Source organism: Dipodomys spectabilis, unplaced genomic scaffold (assembly GCF_019054845.1).
Source record: "Dipodomys spectabilis isolate Male_0828 unplaced genomic scaffold, ASM1905484v1 ptg000052l, whole genome shotgun sequence".
NCBI lineage: Eukaryota > Metazoa > Chordata > Mammalia > Rodentia > Heteromyidae > Dipodomys > Dipodomys spectabilis.
The window spans coordinates 442,793-464,417 of NW_024870729.1; the positions used below are offsets into that span (position 1 = coordinate 442,793).

At 43.2% G+C, this 21,625-nt stretch overlaps 1 protein-coding gene across 9 annotated transcripts in view; it reads right to left on the reverse strand.

Annotated features, from left to right (window-relative positions):
- Positions 1 to 21,625, reverse strand: part of Fgfr1 (fibroblast growth factor receptor 1) — a 53,754-nt gene that overhangs the window by 25,994 nt on the left and 6,135 nt on the right. For all 9 annotated transcript variants that reach the window (XM_042679390.1, XM_042679391.1, XM_042679394.1 and 6 more), the window contains exon 2: positions 16,811 to 16,989. In XM_042679390.1, coding sequence (XP_042535324.1) covers positions 16,811 to 16,901 — 91 coding nt within the window. In that variant the 5' untranslated portion in view covers positions 16,902 to 16,989. The remainder of the gene's footprint in view (positions 1 to 16,810; positions 16,990 to 21,625) is intronic.

Below are 21,625 nucleotides of genomic sequence, written 5' to 3' on the forward strand. Positions count from 1 at the left end.
CCTCATGCATGCAAGTCAAGCGCTCTACCACTAAGCCACCTCCCAGTCCAAAGCTCTCTCTCTTGTAGCTATTTTTTCCCTGGAAACATTTTGCATCTAGTATTCTGGAATTGTAGAGAGGACAACATACTATTTGGGAGGCCTAAAACAGTGCCTAGCAACTCCCTTAGAGAAGTGTCCGGTCTTGTCTCCCCGCTCCCCCCCCCCCAGCCTTCCACCCCCTATCAACCCCTCTACTCACCCTGCAACCCCGTCGAAGGGCTTGAACACTGGGCCTGGGCACTGTCCCTCAGCTCTCCAGCTCAAGGCTAGTGCTCTACTACTTAAGCCACAGAGCCACTTCCGGTTTTCTGGTGGTTTAGTGAAGAGTCTCACAGACTTTCCTGCCTGGGCTGGCTTTGAACTGAGATCCTCAGATCTCAGCCTCCTGAGTAGCTAGGATTACAGGCATAAGCCCCAGCACCAAGCCCTTGGAGAAGTTTCTAAAGCTATAGCTGTGACTTAAATTTTGAATAAGGGGGCCATAATCTCTACTCAATGGTGGAATGATGGGAAGCTCCTAAATCTGGTAAGGACAATTTATGCAGAGTGTAAACTGAGGGTAGGGGTGGGAAGGATGGGCTCTAGTTAGCTGTGTGTGTGTGTGTGTGTGTGTGTGTGTGTGTGTGTGTGTGTGTGTGTCTATGTCTGTGTGTCTGTCTCTGTCTGTGTTGGGGTCCTGCTGCTAGAAAGAGAGATCCAACCCTCCCACCACTGGCCCAGGGCCCAGGCCTCCCAGCCATGTGTCTGCAGCTGCGACCTGTCATGCACTTCCTGGTCTGGGATCTGTAATGGAAAGATCATTAAGTGTGGGGGAGGGAGGAGGAGATGGATCAACAGGGAAGAGGTAACCCTGTAGTTCCCTCAGCTAGGTGTTCTGACCTTCTAGTCTCACCAGGTTCCTTAAAGAAAACAATGTACTGCCCAGCCCCCACCTCTCCCACTTTGACAGACCTTGAAAGGCTGCCCCTCCCCCAGGCTCAGAGCTGCTGGCAGGTTTGAGGAAGGAAATGCCAGCAGCTGGGCAGGAAAGTTGCTGCTCCCTAACTCTGCTGAAGCATTACTCCCCGGCCTCAGCTGTTTCAGAATATGTCTTCTACCTCACAATGGGTGCTGAAGTGCCCAATTCACCAAGCCCCTGCCTAAGAAGGGTCATTGCCCACACCAGAGTGAGGATAGAAATGACTTTATAAAGTGAAAATTTTTCCAATCTAAAGAAAAGACACGCCCTGGACTGAGATAGTAACTAAGTGGTAGAGCATTTGTTTAGCACTCCAGGGACCCAGGGTTCCATCTCAAGCACAGGAAATACAAATAACAAAACAACTTATTTTTACATTAAGGAAAACAGGCAGTAATCTATTAAAATGAAATAATGTATTCTGGTGATCTGAGATGCTGAAGGAGGAGACCCAAATTGTCAGGGAAGGTTAAAAGGTTCTAGAAGCACATGATGGCAGTGGCTGTACAACAGTATGGAGGAAGTGAATGTCCCTTAAAAATGTACCTTTAAAGTGGTTACATTGCCGGGTGCCGGTGGCTCACGCCTATAATCCTAGCTACTCAGGAGGCTGAGATCTGAGGATCACGGTTCAAAGCCAGCCCGGGCAGAAAAGTCCGTGAGACTCTTATCTCTAGAAACCCTTGGAAGTGGTGCTGTGGCTCAAGCTGTAGAGCACTCGCCTTGAGCTGAAGAGTGCAGGGACAGTGCCCAAGCCCAGAGTTCAAGCCCCACGACAGCCAAAAAAAAAAAAAAAAAGTTACCTTTAAAGTGGCAAATTGTTATGAAAATTTCTCCCTAATAAAAAATTTAAATGATGATGGTCATAAACAGTATTTATTAAAATTGTGCCAATGACAAAGTAGGTCAATGGCCCTTCCATAGATTTTAAAACATTAGGGAAAAACTTATTGGCCCAAGAAATCCAAAGATTTGAAGTCACAGGTGGCATAGATTGGTTCCAAAAGAACCATGAAATCCTGAGAGTATCAGTTATGTCCCAGTCACCCACATGCCAGGAATCCATTTAGCCTTCCAGTCTCTTTGGTGCCCACAGCATAAATGGTGAGCAGGTAGTGAGTTAGAAGACGGTGGTCATCAGAATCGCTAACCGAGATAGATGGCTCTCAGGAAGAGAAGGTAGAAGGCCCAGTATCTATATTGCTATGGTCCCACCTGGGGATCTCCTGGAGCAGAGATTCCTGCTTTCCACAATGAGATCTTTCTAAAAACTATTTAGCCCTAAACCCAGGCTGAACTTCCTGTGGTTGTCACTGGCTCAGTGCATCAGAAATCTTTGGCTAATCCTACCATTTACTGTGTAACCCCCTCTCAGACCTGTTACACATGGGAGAAATACAAAAGATGGACACATGGGAGAAATACAAAAGATGGCTGACTCAAGATGTTCTAGGTCCCTTCCAATGTTTCAATTGGGCATCCCTAGATCAAGGGGCACTGGCATCCTGCCTTGCCCCCATCCATGAGTAATGATCTATTTTTTCTGAGGGAAAAGAGGGATGGAGGGAAGAGTCCTGGTCTAAATGTCCTTAAGCAAAGAGGACTGTGTTTTGGCCACCCACCTCTGGCCACTTGTACCTTCACCCTCATCACATTTCCTCTCAGACAGATTAGCAGAAAGTCTTGGTGTTCTTCAAGGATTCACTTCACTGTTTCTTTCTGATGCTTGTGGTTTAGGATCCCAAGAGAACAGTTATACAAACACATCTTCCAGAGGTACTAAGGAATCTGAATGGCAGTGAAAAGACAAATGCCACTTCCAAATGTACTCTTCATGCATTAATATAGCCTTGAATGTGTTCAAATAACAGCATGAGAATTTTGACTGCCAAGGGGTAGTTTCATTTAGTACTGACTAAAGAAACCTGATGCTTAAGATTCAAAAGTGAATTCCTAAAACCTAAGGAAAATAAACCTTAATTCCAAAAATAAGCCCTTGACCATAAGGGAGCAGAGATTGCTGGATGCAGAAAGGCTTTCTAAGCAGGAGGAAAACTCATCAGCATTTCAAGGTCATGATAAGGGCTTAAAGTAGGCTGGTATTCCAGGAAAAGGTATCTTTCTTCAGAAAGTACTGAGACCACTTCCCTATTCCTGTCCTTCTGGTCCACATACCTCCAAGGCAAAAAAGACTCAACCGCCCACCTCCCATCCTCATGCCCGTTTTGTCTTTCTCCACCTAGGCCCTGGATGGTCCATCTTCACAGCTCCAATTTACTAGCTGTTTAACTTTGTCAAGTTGTTTGAAAATGGTTAAATAGAAAGAATACTCAGCACATGGACTTTGGGGGAATTAACTGAGTTTAGAGTTTCTGTTAGGTGTGATCCCAGGACCAGCAGTATCCTGGGAACCTGTCTGAATCAGCAAGTTTGGTCCCAGCCTGCTTCAAGATCAAGAACTGATGAGAACAGACAACGTTTTTGATACACCCTCCAGGGGTTAGATGACAAAGCTCAAAACATGGTAGAAGTAACTATTTCTCACCTTTTCCTAACCTTCCTATTTCTTGTGTTTGTTGTTGTTGTTTTTAAAGACATAAGTTAGGTGGACCCATTGCAAGAATGAGATGTACAAGTCGTTATGTTGAAAATGAACTTTACAACTTTGGTGGGGGGGGGGCGCGGGGAGGGGAGTGGGGGGAGAATGGGGGGGGTGGGGGGGGGTGGCTGGGAAGGGATGGGAAGGAGAAACAAAGGAGGAGACTACAATGCTTGATAAGAAATGTACTCATTATCTTGCCCATGTAATTGTAACCCCTCTGTACAGTATTTTCACAATAAAAAAAATAAATAAATAAAGACATAAGTTTTCCTTATGTAGCCCAGCCCATGTGGTCCTGAACTTGAAATCCTCCTACCTGAGCCTCAAAGTGCCTGGATTACAGGCATGAACCATCAAGCCTGTCTACTAGATTTTCCTTTTAAAAGCTGGAGGTTAGCACAGTAATGCACAAAGGGTGAACAAAGGTTGCAATGGTACTTGACACTATGTTGAAAATGAACTATGCAACTTGTAGGTGGGGACAGGAGGGAAAAACTAGGAGAAACTGAGGGAAGGAGTACCATTATTCAAAAAGAAATGTACTCATTACCTGACTTATGTAACTGTAACTCCTCTGTACATTATCTCTGTAGTAACAATAAAAAATATTTTTTAACGCTGGATGTTTTTTGGTTTTTTTTTTAAATAACAGGGGTTAGGATGTGGCCCAAGTGGTAGACCATTAGCCTAGCAAATTCAAGGCTATACTGAGTTCAAACCCCAGTACTGCCAAAATAAAAAGAATTGCTACATACCTGTGCATTCATCTATTCAAAAGAATTATACATATGTACCAGATACTTTAAAATATTTATGTGTAAATATATATACATAGTCCCCAGCCAACTCAGGATGGTTCATGCTAAGATCTTTCAACTTTACTGTGGTAGGAAAGTGACATATATTACATAGAAACTGCATTTTTATGTTTTTTTTATCCAGGCCAATACATCACGCTGGTTTTCAGCAGTGAGCTTCAGCTCCCAGGAAGCACTAGTATGACCAGTGTAAACAACAATACTATGTAATCTATTGCTTTGCCAGGGTTACCTGGATAGATACATATTTAATAAATTACTTGAGATATTAGACACTTTTCATAATCTAGACTTTTTGTAAGTCACAGTAGGAATTAGACTCAGAGTTTTCCATGTGCAAGGCAAATATTCTAATTCTGAACTACACCCTAGCCCTCTAAAAAAATTTTTTTTGAGATAGGATTTTAGGAAGTTCTTCAGGCAGGCTGGCCTCAAATTTAAGTTCTTCCTGCTTCAACTACCAGAACAGCTGGGATTATACAGGTATGTGCCACTATACCAGGCTTTGTATAAAAATAATTTTGCCCAAGTGGAAGGCAAATGTAAATGTCCTAAGCACATTTAAGATAAAAAGACTACCTCAAATGTTCAGTACATTAAGATGTACTAGATACATTTTTGACCTATGGTATTTTCAATTTAGTATCATCAATATGTAAGCCCAATTTAAGAAATTCATATATAAAGGGGAAAGGAAAGGATGGAAGGAGAGGAGAAGGTCAGATGCTACAAAAAGTTTCAGTCAACAGTGGACCAATATGTAACAGTGATAGTTACAAAGAAATACAAAAACTTGTACCACCAGTACACAGAAAAAGCTGGAAGTGGCATGGTGGCTCAAGTGGTAACGTGTTAGCCTTGAGCTGAAATGCTGAGGGACAGCGCCCAGGCCGAGTTCAAGCCCCACAACTGACAAAAAAAAAAAAAAAAAAGTATGGTGGATACAATTATATACAGTACATAATATCTGATAATAAATGCTGATTGACATTTTCTGTGTTCACTATACATTTTTTATCATCAGAGTATACTCCTAGGCTTTCTGTAAAACATTATGTTGTACTACACCAGCAGCAGCCTCAGACATCTTGGGTTTACTGTCTCCTGGCTCTACCATTTCCTCTTGTGCTTGATTTCATCTTATGTTGTTTTGCTCATCATGGCCTTAGAAGCCATAGCTTACCATATACACAGACATACACATCACAGAGCCTTGATAGATAGGAAACTATGCTACAGAAGGCACAAGCACAAGCCTGTTGTTCCCACATCTCCAAAGAGAACACCCCCCCCCCCCCCGCCGCAACATCACAGCAACACATGACTGCACACACGTAAGCAGGTGTGTAAATGCATACATCTTATATATACACTAGCTGCAGTATGTATTTCTTCACTTTGGAGATGAAGCCACCCTATACAATTTCAGACAACCTCATAGAACCTGGGTTTAATGTATTTATTTTTATGTGAGCTTTGGCTACTTTTTCTTTCTTTCTTTTTTTTTTGGGTCTGGTCGTGGGGCCTGAACTCTGGGCCTAGGCGCTGTCCCTCAGCTCTTCAGCTCAAGGCTAGCGCTCTACCACTTGAGCCACAGCGCCACTTCCGGCTTTTTTCTTTTTGCTTATGTGGTGCTGAGAAATTGAACCCAGGGCCTCAGGCATGCAAGGCAAGCGTTCTACCACTGAGCCACCTTCTCAGCCCTTTGGCTACTTTTTCTTAAATGAGCCATTTCTTCTATCTGCAAGTCTTAAGAGTTAACACTGGCTAAGACCAGTGTTATTTCCCATGAGAGTCAAATGGCCCACTCAAGAATTCATGAGGGGCCAGGTACTGGTGGCTCATGCCTGTAATACTAGCTACTCAGGAGACTGAGATCTGAGGGTCATAGTTTGAGGCCAGCCTAGGCAGGAAAGTCCAAGAGACTTTTATCTCCAATAAACCACTCAGAAAAAGCAAGTGGCACTGTGGCTTAAGTGGCAGGGTGCTAGCCTTGAGCAAAAAGTACTCAAGGACAGTGTCCAGGCCCTGAGTTCAAGCCCCAGAACTGGAGGAAAAAAAAGAATTCCATGATGTTTCTGATGTTTCCTCCCTAAAATGGACAGACCAACTAATAGAACCAAAAGAAAACATTCATCAGCTTTCATCAAGGAAGGTCTGCATTTTCTGGGGGGTGCTTCAGACAAGTTACCACAAATAATATATACCTTTAAAAGCTAGTAATTAGTCAAGTGCTGGTGGCTCATACCTGTAATCCTAGCTACTCAGAAGGCTGAGATCTGAGGATCATGGTGTAAAGCCAGCCCAGGCAAGAAAGGCAACTCTTTCTCCAATTGACCACCAGCAAATTAGAAGTGGAGCTGCGGCTCAAAAAGGTAGAGCACTAGCCTTGAGCAGAAAAACTCAGGAACAATGCCCACGCCCAGTCCAAAATTTAAAATTTCTTTTAATTTAAATTTTTTTTAAAGCCAGTAACTATTCTGTGATTAGCTCAACTACACTGTATTGTTTGCATTAATTTCATAAACATAAACAACTAAGAAAAAATTGGATAACCTGTCTCTTCTCATTATACTGGTAGCTACAAGAAACTGATAATGTCCCAGGTCTTTGAACCTTGTGACATTGTTAACTATCATTCACACTGTTGGATCACAAGATCCTTTTTTTTCTTTCTTTTATGGTCAGTACTGGAGTTTGAACTCAGGGCTTTATACTAATCAGCTGTCACTCTACTCTTGTGCCAAATCTCAATCCCTGCTTTTTGCTTTAAAAAAATTTTTTTTTGGCTAGTCCTGGGCTTTAACTCAGGAACTTGGTGCTGTCCCTGAGCTTTTTCATCTCAAGACTAGTGGCTCTACTATTTGAACCACAGCTTCACTTCCAACTTTTAAATGATTATTTATTTGTTATAAAATTTACTAAAATTTTATAATTTTTGGTAATTTAATTGGAGATAAGAGACTTATTAACTTTCCTGGCCAGGATGGCTTTGAACTATGTTCCTCAGATCTCAGTCTCCTAAATAGCTAGGGTTGTTAAGTGTGCCCCACTGTGAGTAAAAATGACCGTGAACGGGTGGCTCACACCTGTAATCCTAGCTACTCAGGAGGCCGAGATCTGAGAATCGTGGTTCAAAGCCAGCCTAGGCAGGAAAGTAAGACTCTTATCTCCAGTAAACCACTAGAAAACCAGAAGTGGCACTGTGGCTCAGAGTGGTAGAGCACTCGCCTTGAGCTGAAGAGCACAGAGACAGCACCCAAGCCCAGAGTTCAAGCCCCACAACGAACAAAAATAATTAAAAAAAAAAAAAAATAGCTCAGATACAGTCTTAGTACCACCCTCCTAGTAGCCAGGCATAAGCATGAACCATAAGTACCTGCACCTGGCCACATTTGGACACAACATTTTAGAATGTAGTTTAGGCATCAAAACATTACTGGACTGCAGACTTAAGCATAGCATCTTAAGTCTTGGGAATCTTTGACATTAGCCCTGGAGGTTGAGTTATGTTCCGTTGATTACATCTAGCAAGAGAACTACCCCTTTAGGGTAACTCACACACCTGAAACAGTGAAGATAAGCAAGAGACAAGCACCACAAAGGAAGAGGAAGCCAGATTCCTGTGAGATAAAAGTTGGAGGCTTCAGGGTTTAAAGTCAAATCTAAGTTCTGTGTAGAAACTTGATACAAGGATGCAGCACAGTGCAGAACGCAAAAGACCCAGTTACTCCTCACATTAACTAATTACACAACCTAGTCGTGGTACCTCACTTTATTCACTTAACTTTGGGAATATAACCTAGGTCCATTGGGTGGTTGATTATAAAGGCATAAAAAATGTAAAGATTACAGAGTGGAGAGGTGTAACATAGTATTTAGTATTATTTTCAAAGACTTTTACTGATACAACCTTTCTGGGGAGCAATTTGGTAGTAGGATCAAACTTAAAACCCTGTACCTTCCTTCTGAACACAGACAAATTTTATTTGTAAAATATGTTTGCTGCAGTGCAAACTACTACAAATAAAAACTGTTGCACAGGCTGGGAATGTGGTTTAGTGGTAAGAGTGCTTGCCTAGCATGCATGAAGCTCTGGATTTGATTCCTCAGTACCACATAAACAGAAAAAGCCAGAAGAGACTCTGTGGCTCAAGTGGTAGAGTGCTAGCCTTCAGCAAAAGAAGCTCAGGGTCAGTGCCTCAGCCCACAGTTCAAGCTCCAGGACTGGTAAAATAAAATAATAAAAAATTTTGGAAAAAAAAAAACTGTTGCATGACAGTAGAGGACTATAGAGCCACCCATCCAATAGAATACTATATAGTTATTAAATATGCTAAAAAATTTCTGTGTGGGGATAAATATAAACTTAAGCTATAAATCAACATTCACTGTATATATCCCATTTCTGATGCATGAGAGGAAAATCAGAGATTCACAGTCCACAGTGATTATTTTTGAGTGATGGTAATACAGGAGTTTTTTTCTTCTCAACAAATCTAATTTTCCTGTTTTCTCGCTCTCCCTCCCCCTTCAGAGCTTAAACTCATTCAGGGTCTCCTGTTTGCTATACAGGCACTCTACCTACCACTTGATTCACATCTCTACTCCTTTTTTTGTGTGTGTGGGCGGGTCATGGGTCTTGAACTCTGGGCCTGGGCACTGTCCCTGAGCTCTTTAGCTCAAGGCTAGCACTCTACCACTTGAGCCACAACTCCACTTCCAACTTTCTTCCACTTATGTGGTACTGAGGAATCAAACCCAGAACTTCATGCATGCTAGGCAAGCACTCTAGCACTAAGCCATACCCCCAGCCCTATACTCCTTTTTTTCAGTGAAGGTCTCTCATCTTTTGCCTAGGGCCAGTGTCAGATACAATCCTATTTATGCTGCCCCAAAAGACAGGATAAGATTTGTACCACCACACCACCACCTAATCCTGAGTACCTGGGACTACAGGCATACACCACCATGATCAGCTGTATTTTCTACATTTTCTATGATAAACTCAGATTACATTTCAAAAAAACAAAAACTTCAGGAGCTGGTGTTGTTCAGTGATAAATCACTTGCCTAACAAACATGAAGCCCTGGAAACAATTTTTAGCAAGGAGTTGAGAAAAAAAAAGAAAAAAAAAAAGCTTTCATTAGGCAAAGTAAAGCATTAGGTTAGAAGTCAGAAAGAAAAAAAAGTGGAAGACAAAACAAGAATTCAAGACAGAAATGGCCCTCACACTAAACCTCAAACTAAGAATGGAGTAGCAGATAAAAAAAATCAAAAAGGAGGAGGACAAGTACCCAGTATAGAAAACACACTGAGCATAGTGGTGTATGCCTATAATGTATAGAGTCCATTATTTAGTTAGATGGGAGCTGACGACTCATAATTATAACTCTAGCTACTCAGGAGGCTGAGGTATGAAGATCATGGTTCAAAGCCAGTCAGGACAAGAAATTTCAGGAGACTCTGATCTCCAAATCAACCACTTATAAAACCAGAAGTGCTCAGGCCCTGAGTTCAAGCCCTACAATCAACCAAAAACAAAGAGTACGTTATTTTCATGGATGTTTTACTCTTTTGTTTGTCTGTGTGTATATAGGTGTATGCCTGGGCAGGTACTAGGGCTTGAACTCAGGCCTGGGTACTGCTGTCCCTGAGTAAGAGTCTCATGGACTTTTCTGCCATGATTCTCAGACCTCAGCCTATTGAGTAGCTAGAATTAGAACAAGAAGCTACCAGCACCCAGCTTGTGCATATTATTTTCAAGAGAAAAGGAAGAGACTTGTTTGGATGGATGGATGGATGGATGTTTGGATAGATGGATGAAAATTAGTAAAGATCTGAAGGAAACAGGAAAGGATAAATAAGCTTGAAGCTAAATTTTACCTGTTGGTTAACCACTTGCTACTATTGACCTTTTATATTCTCTTTCCCTGCCCTAGCTCATAACCAGTTTGCTAAACTCCTTGACCCTCTCACCCACTTGGGTCTCAATGTGTCCACTCCCACCCTGAGAAACAGCGGCATTCCCTTTCATAAGCCATCCAGGAGGTTCTGCTGTGCCACAGAAGCAGAATAGCACATGCTATGCAAATACACAAGTAGCATTGAGTTTCAAACAATGCCAGAACAGATCTTTCTCAGTGCCTGAAACTAAGAGGACAAACTCAGCACAGCCTTACTCAGTGTTCAGGGAGGAACCTTGAGTGAAGGCAGAAGGTTCTGTTTTAACAAGTAGAAAGGTAAGAGGTGGTGTGAGTCAAGGGCTAGGAGTGGGAGCAGGAAGGGCAGGCACTGAGCCTGGTGGTAACCTGTCTACTGCACGCCAGGAGGGTCGAAGCAGTCATTCCCTAATTTGGCTGTTACCAACCACTGGAAGTCAGAGCAAATTCCTAAAGTTAATGGGTGGCCCACACTACTAAAGCAAAGGGTTTGGGATGTGCCCAGACCCCTATGACCCAGGCAGTTAGCTTTGAGCCCAAATCACTAATTACCCAGAGGAAGGGGAGAATCAAAGGGGCATGGACAGAGAGAAGACAGCACTTGTGGGTCAAGTCTGTGTGTGACTGACCTCCCTATTCTCCCTGGAACGAGCAGAAAGCCTGTATAGCTGAACTCCAGAACCCTGGAGACAGCAGCTGGACCTCTCGGGTCAGCAGGGAACAGTTCTCTCATTTCCAGGCTTTGGAAGGAAGAGGGAGCAAAGGTGGTGTCTGTAAGGGAAATGGGAGCCCCCAGCAGCCCCACAGTAATGAGGCACTGTAAAAACAGGCTACAGCTGCTGGTCAGGCTCAGATCTCTGACTCAGTTCCCGTCCTGCTGGATAATGACTCCCCAGAACTCACTTCTCTAAGGCCATCCATTACCACTCAAACATATTCTCACTGCTTCTGCCTAACCAGGCTCAAGAGCAGACAACCCAGCCAGAAGTGAGCCCTGATCACTGTCTTCTGTGCTGGGGCCCCAGGCTCCAGAAGAAGAATTTCCCTGTAGTCCCCACAACCCAGGTAGCCACAGAAATCTGGTGACAGAACCCAATTCTTTGGGCCCCTTCCTGTCCCCTAGGCAGCAAGTCCAGTGGACAAGCCGTTTGTTCTTTCCTTCCTAAGAAATTCCTCCCCCCTGACTTCAGGGAGTGGGCTGGCAAAGCCAGAGTGGAAAATCAGTGAAGCTAATGGTGTAGCAATGCAGAAGCTAGAGCCAAGAACACAGCTTTGGAGTGGCTCAGCCACACTTGCCCATTGCAGTTAGGCGGACATGTGAGTATTTCACATTCTCTCCCATGCTGAGGGCTCTCACCCCGCATCCCCATCTCCCGCCAATACTTGCAAACATCTTTCCTAGGCACTGGAGCCACATCTCAGGAAAGTGGGATGTGGCACAGTGTAGATCCTGGGGTAAAAAGCTGGCAGCTCAGAAAGAATAGTATGTGGGTTTTCACAGACAAAAATCCTTTACCCTTGTTCTCAAGCACAGCATTCCACATCCCCTTTTGCAACACAAATTCCACTCACCTTCTGGACCTCTTCTAACCATCCAGTGTGGATTAGAAATTCACAATAAATTTAGCCAGGGATGAGATGAGGGGTAGGAATCATCCCCAACATGTCCCAGAGTAGCTGTGCAACTCTGGTCCCTCAGTGTCTGCTAGTGGGACAGCCTCTGATACTTAAGGCTCCCCCTGCAACAGGCTCAGTGCATACACCCTTGGGCCAAGAGTGAGACCTCTAGAATGATGGAGAACCCTACAACTTGATGCCCATGGCCTCTCACACGGGTGCAGGTTTCTGCAGAGCACAGACAAAGCCTTGCTTTGTGGTGCACACCCAGCATGCAAGGGCCTTGCAGCCAACAATGGAAATGTTCAGCTTTTCCATTAAATGTAACCTCTCCCTCTTCAGCAGGCCACCAGACTCCTTCAAATCTGGGTGAGTGGGAGGAGCTATAAAACTCTAGCCCATTAAATCACTTATGAGTTGCAAGTTTCTGTGGACAGAGGCAAATATTTCAACACTATAGATCTCATACACACTGATCCCTGTACCAAAGTCTGGGGTGTTTAACCCACATGACCACTGAAAAGCTGGCAGAACTCCCTCTCCCAACTGCCAGAAGTGACCCAGCAAGCAGTTCTGGACACATCTACTCATTTTTCCCTCAAGTCCTATCCTGGGGGGAAGGGGTGGTTAGGGGGAGGAGATATGGAAACATCCTCCTTTGACCTCAAAATGTCTTTTAAGGTGGTACTTATATTTTGAAAGGAGTATTCTGCCCCTCAGCCTATGACCCAACTTCAGTCTACCCACAAACTTCAAAGCCTGATCAGAAACAAACTTAGACTCTTTAAGATGACAAACTTGAGGAGGAAAGAAGTGGAGGAGGGAGACTGGTTTTCCTGGAACTCTTATTAAATCAACTTTCTGAGGATAGCCAGAAACTCCAGGCCCTCCCGGGTCCCTTAGGAGCATTTGCAGAGACTGCTAGAATTGCATTCAACAAGGGGAGGGGACACACACACACACACACACACACACACACACACACACACACACACACACACACACACGAGCGCGCGCGCAACCTTTTCAAAGCTCTTATTGCAGCAGGGATTTGAATGGTTTGCTTTCAACTTTTGGAGAAATCTTTAAACACCAATTATAATGTTTGTAAAAGCAATAGTGGTATTATTTAATAATAAGTGTGGCCAAGACTATACAATATACTTTATGTATATGAGTTTCCTTTGTGTTTATGAAGACAGACTTCCCCTTGCAATGTTACTGTCACAACTACTGTGTGAAGATGGCAGGGTACATGCTGTATCACAAAGCTCATGAGGGATCCACCATGTAGAAGAGTCACGTTAAGACAAGGACTTGCTGGGTGCTGGTAGCTCATGCATGTAATCCTAGCTACTCAGGAGGCTGAGATCTGAGGATCACAGTTCAAAGCCAGCCCAGGCAGGAAACTCTGTAAGACTCTTATCTCTAATAAACCACTAGAAAACTGGAAGTGGTGCTGTGGCTCAAGCGGTAGAGTGCTCGCCTTGAGCTAAAGAGCTCAGGGACAGTGCCCAAGCCCAGAGATTCAAGGACCCCCCCCCCCCCAAAAAAAAAAAAAAACCAAGGACTTCCTCTTGTTCCAAGTCCAGGGGCTTCCCACTGCTGTGTCTGAAGGCACTCTAAGCCCCTCAGAATATGGATTGTCTTCTGGTCTCCCAGGAAAATGAACTAAGATCAGCTCTTTATTGCTCACTGACTATGTGTAAGCACGATTCAAGAACTTCACAGACATTCTCACTTGATCTTTATAAAGACCTTGTGAACATATATTCATTTTCAATAAAGTTTACAGAGACACACAGAGAAGAACTTTCCCTAAAGCCAACAGTCACAAAGTGGAGCCAAAATCAAAACAAAGGCAATTCAGGGAAACAATTTCCACATAAAGACTTGTACATGAATGTTACAGTAAGTTATTAATCATAGGCAAAATTATTAGGGACTATTATGGTTGAGTCTGTCTCCCAAAGGTTAATTGCTTCATCCTCAGAGTAGCAAGGTTGCAAAGTGTCAGAAAAAAAGAATGAAGGCCACTGGGGGGCCACTGTGCTCAGAAGGAACTGATGTTAGTTCCCTTCCTGTCAAAATGAGTTATTAAGAGTCCCTGGCTTCCTGCCTTGCCAGGGGATCTCTCCCATACTCTCACCAAGACATATCTACCATTTTGTAATGCAGACTGAAGTGCCCTCAACCACAGGCCAAACAGCTAAGGCTGCCTAATCTTGGTTTTTCAGTCTCCCCAACTGTGAGCTAAATAAACTTCTTCTCTTTGTTAAGTAGCCAGTGTTGGGTATTTTGTTATAGCAATAAACAAGCTAATACAGTGACCCAAATGGCCATCAACAGGTGAACAGATACACACTCTTATTACATGAAATTCTAGAACTGGAAAAACTAATCTGTGGTGACAGAAAGCAGACCAGAAGGGACATTGACTACACCAAGGGGAATGAGGGAAGTTTTAGGGATGATGAAAATGTTCTACACTTTAAGGTGGTAGTGCCATGGGATATAGACATTTATGCAAACACATCCCACTGAACACCTCAATCTGGCATATTTTATATTATGTGAGTTATACCTCAAAGTGGTTTGGTAAAACTAGAAGTATAACTTTATTCTTCACTAGCTATAACTTTCTAACAGCTCTTGTCTTGCTCTCTTGTTCACTATCATTACTTTGTCCTCATCAAGACTTTCTTTCAACCACTGATTCACACTTTCATCACGGCCTCTGCTTGCTTTCTTATACTAGATCCCCAACCAGCTACTTCAGTAACTCTTCCTCTTCCTCCTCCATCATCAGCACCCCTCTAAAATTCTAGGCTTGTGTTTCCAGATATGCCCCTTCCTGCCTAACAGAACTGGGGCCCAAACCCTACATGGGTTGCTTTCTCTGCCCTCCATTCTTGGGCTTCCAAGAGTTTGTTAGAAAAAGTTTGAAAAAGCCCTTACTGCCCTTGGGGTCCTAAGTGGCTGATCCAAATCTTTACTTTCCAAAAACTCCCATATAGATTCACTTGCTTGTCTTCCTCTAGCCTCATAGAATTAACATCCAATGTGTCCCTATTTTCAGATTGAATTTCTAAAGTGTCTTCACTCTTTTTTTCCTTCCTTTATAATTACACAGCACCAGCTTATTTTCAGTCTCACTCTCTGCAACTAAACATTCAGAACCTGCAACAGTGACAGTGACAGCAGTAATTAACTACTAGCTCTTTACATATTATGTGCTTTATTTGGATCACCACATTTAATCCTTTATCACTGTTCCCATTTTACAGATGAGCAAACTAAGGTTTACTGTGTTTGACTAAGTTGTCAAAGCAAGTAATGCAGCTTCAAGTGGCAGAGCAGGTTGCAAACTTGGGTACACCAGACTCCTATCATCCAATTCAGCTGCCAAACTACTTTCCTGAAAGCTAGATCATGTCACTGAACTTTTCAAATTTCCCACTGTGTCCCAAATACAGTTTCCTTACCAAATATAGTTTCCTTAGCATGACGTAAGATTTCTTAAATGCTAACTAAATGCAATTTTCCCAGGTGTTACTATTTTCCATAACTACCTACTCAACAAACTGTTCCCAATATACATTCTACTTCCTGCCTCTCTGTACTCTTGTTCATGTCGCGACTCCTGGGCTGCCCTTTATTTCACCCTTGAATACCCACTACCTTAGTCCAAATACTCAGAAAGCTGAGGCAGGCACAAGTTTGAGGCCAGTCTTGGCTACCTAGCAAGATCCTGTCCCAAAAAAGGGCTCTCCATGCTATATCTACCTCAAGCACTATTCTTCCTTTTGCATACCCACTGCATTTTGCTGTAACTCCACTAAGCATGTTTAAATGCAGTCGACTTTCCATATACTTATCTCTGCACTGCTCTCTCCACTACCTGATGGTACAGTTAGTCTCTCACTGTGGGTCTCCAGCAGGTTCTAGCTCAGTATCCTACCTTTGGTTCTACTACTGAATGCAACATGAATGGCCCACTCTAGCTACTGCTCCTTCCAGAAAGTCTCACATAACGGCCTTTGTTCCTTTTCTCTACTACTATCATCCAAACAGGCCCTGACAGCCCTGTAAACACAACCACTGCTTTATAACCAAGCCTTTCATCCATTACTTGCCAACCACTGAGTCTAAGCCACACTACCCTTTGGCAGCAGAAATGCCCAATCATTAATTTTCCAAGTCCTTCAAAAGCCATTAGGTGTGCTGTACCTAAAATTTCCATCTCACAATTTTAACAGTGGGGCGATCCTCCTGTTACTCATAATCTGTAATTCCAACCTATTGTAGGCTCCCATGACCACACACCTCCTGGTTCTCTCCAAAATCCTTCAAATAGAGTATCTCTAAAGCAGACTGCCTGGCACACCCTCGTGGGGCCTGTGAGACATGGTCAAAGGCAAAAGGCTGGCATGTGATAATGACTACTGAACCTTAAAGAAGATGTATATCTGGAACAATTTTCTGAAAGCCAGAGGCCACTATCAAGCTCTCATACCCTGTAATGTCTTCTGTAGTGTAACTTGAGTTCTAACCCCAAAATTCACTGTTCATTTATATCATCTAAGTTAAGGACTGGCTTTACAGTCTTAATAATGCTCTTTCCTCAGGAAAAAAAAAAAACCAAAAGCCCATCCTGAACATACAACCTCTGACAAAGTTGGTAAGGCTTATATCCAGGCTCAAACTAGACACTCAATCTCAAGTATGGCTCCTTTAGGAAAGGAGCTTCCCAGTTGACCATATCACCTCTATGCCAGCCCACATTGCTTCCCAAACTCAGGAGTCCAGGCTGACCCTAAGCTGCCTTACCTTGTTCAGGCAAGGTCGGGGCCGGCCTGGCAGTACAGAGTGTGGCTGTGACCAGCACAGCCCAGAAGAGGAGGCACTTCCAGCTCCACATCCCAGTTCTGCAGTTAGAGGTTGGTGACAAGGCTCCACACCTCCATGGATACTCCACCTTGAGCTTGATCCTCCTTCTCAAGCTGACTCTGGGGAAAAGGGGGGAAAAACCAACTAAGTTAAGAGAGCATGGGAGCAAAGAGAAAACAACAACAACAACAAAACAAACAGGTGTAGCATGCTATACTGGTCACCCTGCCCAAAAGTGCTTAAAGCAATTCCAAGTGTTCCTTAAGGTCTAACAAGGAAAACTGAGCCTACCAACACTGAATCACAGGTTACCGTTCTTAATTAGAGTAAGGGGGTGTTTTAGTTCATGTTATGGCTTGCATGTCAAAAGGCAGTTGCCCAGAGAGGCACGATTAGAAGGCAGTAGAACTTTCAGAGGTGAATCCTAGTGAAGGTTTTAGGTCACTGGGTGCGGGATACCCTTGAAAGGAATTATGGAAATTCAATCACATCTTCTTCCTCTCTGTCATTCCTGGACAGGTTTCTTTCACTAGATGCTCCCACTACCATGTGTTGTCTTGCCACATGCTCCCCAAAAACCAAAGTCAATCAACCCTGGGCTGAAAGCTCCATCCATATTAAATCTGCTTTTTAAATTTAATTTTATTGTAAAGGTGATGTACAGAAGGGTTACCATTACATAAATAATGAATACATTTCTTGCTGAACATTGTTATCCCCTCCCTCTTTTTTTCCTACCTTCCTCCCCAACCTCCCTCACTCAAAGTTATAAAGTTCATTTCCAACAAAGTGTCTTGTGAGTATCGCTGTTGCAAATCTCCTCTTTTAAAGTGTTTATCTCAGGTAAATACCTGAGTTAGTGATCGAATGCTGACTTAGTTCAATCTATAACTGTATTTTGAATGTACACTGAGTGTCAGCCTAGCTGGGATTATTGCCATGAGGTTCTCCAAGATATATGCCTCAAGATCATTTATATGAGAAGTAAATAACTTCATGAAAGTCCCAAATAATTTAGCCACTTTGTGAGTCAGGGCTTCACAAAGTGTTGTGCAATTAATTGCAGGAGACATAAAGATGTTTATGACTCCCCCAAGACAAGATTTCACTCCCAACTACTCCACTTAGTACTAACCAATCCCTTCGGGAGAAACAACTATGAAACAGGTTAACAACTAGGAACTGGGAGCCAAATAACTAACAACCAGTTAGCAACTAGTAGCAGGACATTATAAACCTCCCTAGACCTAGGAAGAAGCTAAAAGACAATATTTCCAGGGTACTTGTATTTGTTTATTTTTGCAGTGCTGGGGATGGAACCTAGAGCTCTGCAACCCTTGCCCTGCAGGATTCTTTCTTTTTACCTCTAAGATGGTATGCGACACAGGTATTCTCTATCAACCTCCCTCAGAGAGAACACAACCTTGACTTGCTATTTACAAAGGGTCTCAGAGCATGGAATTATGAGGTAGATCCATTATCTCTAATGATAGAAGGTGACAGCTGATGTCTGATACAAAAAGAGTCTAGTAGTTAGGTCAGAGAGAAGGGCAGATCCCTGTACAGTCAAGTGCTCTTGTAAGGACTCAAAGATGGCTCATGTTGACCCCAGCTAAAGCAAAGATCCTGATACCCTTGCCCCTTCGCAGGTCTCTGATGGTGAAAGTTAAAACAGCTCCCTAGAATCTTAAGAAAAGGCTCATTGGACTGCTAAACATTTAACAAGTAACAAACCTTGCTGGGCACCGTTTGGGCTACATGGGGGTGATCCATCTCTGTCTTCCAGGTGGCTTTTGTCCTAAATGCTCCAGGGAACCATCCAAGTTATTCAGAGAATCCACTTCCCCGGAACATGCCCTAATGTAGTGCTTCAGCCCTGCGTCCCCTTGAGCAAGCAGGGCCCCTCTCCTGTGACTCAGTCCAGGCTGGCAGAAACCCCCAGGATTCTTGGCTTCGTCCATGTGTGCTCAGCCATCAGAAATCCGTAAGCACTACAAGTAACTTCCCCTCTCCTCCCACCAAGGCATTCTAAAATTTTAATTATTTCAAATCAGAAAGTAAACATTTCTCTTTCATTTTTCTGAATTTAGGAGAAGGACCAGAAATGGATGTAACGTTTGCTGGAAAGGCATATATTTATTTAAAAACCTTGTTATTCCTCCCTATAAATTTCTAGGGAATATGAAGTATATTATTCTCCTCTAAGCACTAGAGAAACTAGGATTCAGAGCTTTAAGTACTTTGCCCAAGGACACATAGTTGGTAAGCAATAGCACTTGTACTTGGAACACTGGGTGTCTGAATGCTAGAGGGCACAAATAAGATATTGAATAAACTGGCTCTTGACCTGGGGTGTAGACAGTTCAGTGGCAGAACTCATGCCTAGCACAGGGGAAAACAACAACAAAGCACCAATCAATGAATAAATATGCACTACCTCAAAGAGATTTCCATACCAGGAAGAAGGCTAAGGCAGAATTGAGAATTTCACGCCAGCCTGGGCTACAAGGCTCTCTCAAAACACCAGAAAAGAAAAAAAGAAAAAGACTCAGACCCAAGTTAACTCTATGAATTAAAGGGTCTTGATTCCCTATTCCTCTGGTGGACAGAAAGATCCTTAGTCCTAAGAAGATCTCAGATGGGCCATCCAGGATACAGGATGGACACAACTTCAGGCCTATTATAGAAGTAAAGCTCACTGGAGAACATTCCTAAACTCACATGGTACTACAGCCCCAAAACACACCCAACCAATTTGGACCTGTAGTAGATCATTAACTTACAACACCATTCAGTCACCCTGTCCTCTGAAAAGTCTACCCACCTCCTTACAGGTATAGGCTGACTATAGATTGTCTTCTTTTAGCTCTCAGGATTGTACATTTGAAATGCATCTAGCAGCTTCCCTCAAACTCACTGCCAAAAAAGGTACCAAAAATCTCTCCTCTTTCCCTCCCCTACTCCTCTAGGCCTGAAGCTTCCTATTTGTAAAACAAAGATGCTAAGAATATAAAGCCTCCTAGAATGAGAAGTGGGCACCTACCCCATTCCACACAACTACAGAAAATGCAGTGACAGCATGCTAATCCACATGCTGCCTGGGATCCTGAGGACTGCCACCTCACCTCCTTTGCTTTCTACTAATTAATGAATTCTTAAAAGCCCTGAGGAACAGCTTCCTTCCTTCACAGCTTGACAGATGTGACTACAGCCTCACAGGTGCACACATCAGCTTCCCCAGAGACCTTCCAGCTGGCTCCCCATCAGTCTTTTCATCCTCTTTTGGGATTCAGAGCCCAATGTCCCCTGGTATCTCAGTTTTTATACTGGCAGGGGAATGTGACATTAGTATTTGCCCTGTCTACATCCTAGACGGTTATGAGGAGTGATGACAGCATGCATGAAAGTACTACAGATATCTCTTTCAAGAGGCCATCCAGAAGAAAATGAGTCTCCTCTCTAAATGTCCATCCAACAGAAGATATGGAAAATGCTAGAACCATGCGACCTTGTACCTCTCCCCAACTCTAACAGAAAGAGTTTATGAACACCAACACCAACATCTAAAAATGATGGAAGGAAAACTAGCTGACAAGTTCAGGACTAAGTTTTTGTCTTCCTCTTCTCTGGAGAAGTTAATAAATGAATGCCTGCTCTTTCATTTATATGACCCTCCCATCCTTGGACAGTCATTTAATCTTCCTAAGCCTCAGTTTCCCACTTGTTGGAGGGACTAAATCATATGGCTGGTTATATCAAATGGTTATGAGGCTCAAAGTGGCAACATGGTGAAAGGTCTGCTCTTCTAAGTACTACATGAGGAATGACAATAAACACTCCTTAGTGGTATTCTTGGGAGATAAACTTACTTCTGACCTTCCTACCTTTCTAAAGCCCCAGTACTGAACAAAAAAATGAAACAATGGTATTTTATACCCTTCATCTTCATACTCTATACTATAGACCTACTTGGTCCCTCTAGCCACATGTGGTTTTTTTTTTCTTTTTTGGTCGGTTGTGGGGCCTGAACTCTGGGCCTGGGCACCGTCCCTCAGCTCTTCAACTCAAGGCTAGTGCTCTACCACTTGAGCCACAGTGCCACTTCCGGCTTTTTCTGCTTATGTGGTGCTGAGGAATCGAATCCAGGTCCTCATGCATGCAAGGCAAGCACTTTACCACTGAGCCACCTTTCTAACCCCACATGGGGTTCTTGAGCACTTAAATTTTTTTTAAATTTTAAGCCTGGCATTGTGGCTCAGTGGTAGAGGAGGTCATGGGTTCAATCCCCCAGCACCTCCTTCATTTTTTAAAATATTAATGACATGTTACAATGATATTTTAGAAATGTTAATAAATAACATTAAACATTATTAAGAGTCAGGCGCTGGTGGCTCACACTTGTAATCCAAGCTACTCAGGAGGCTGAAATCTGAGGACTGCGGTTCAAACTCAGTCTGGACAAGAAAGTCTGTGAAACTCTTATCTCCAATAAACCACCAGAAAACCGAAAGTGGTATTTTAGCTCAAGTGGTAGATGGCTAGTGTTGAGCTGAAGAGCTGAGGGAAAGCGTTCAGGCCCAGAGTTCAAGACCAACAAAAAAAAAAAAAAAAAAGAGGAAAGAGAGAGAGAAAAGAAACATTATTAAGTATAATATTAAAATCTAGGGCTGGGAAGGTGGCTCAGTGGTAGAGCGCTTGCCTTGCATGCCAGAGGCCCTGGGTTCAATTCCTCAGCACCACATAAGCAAAAAGAAA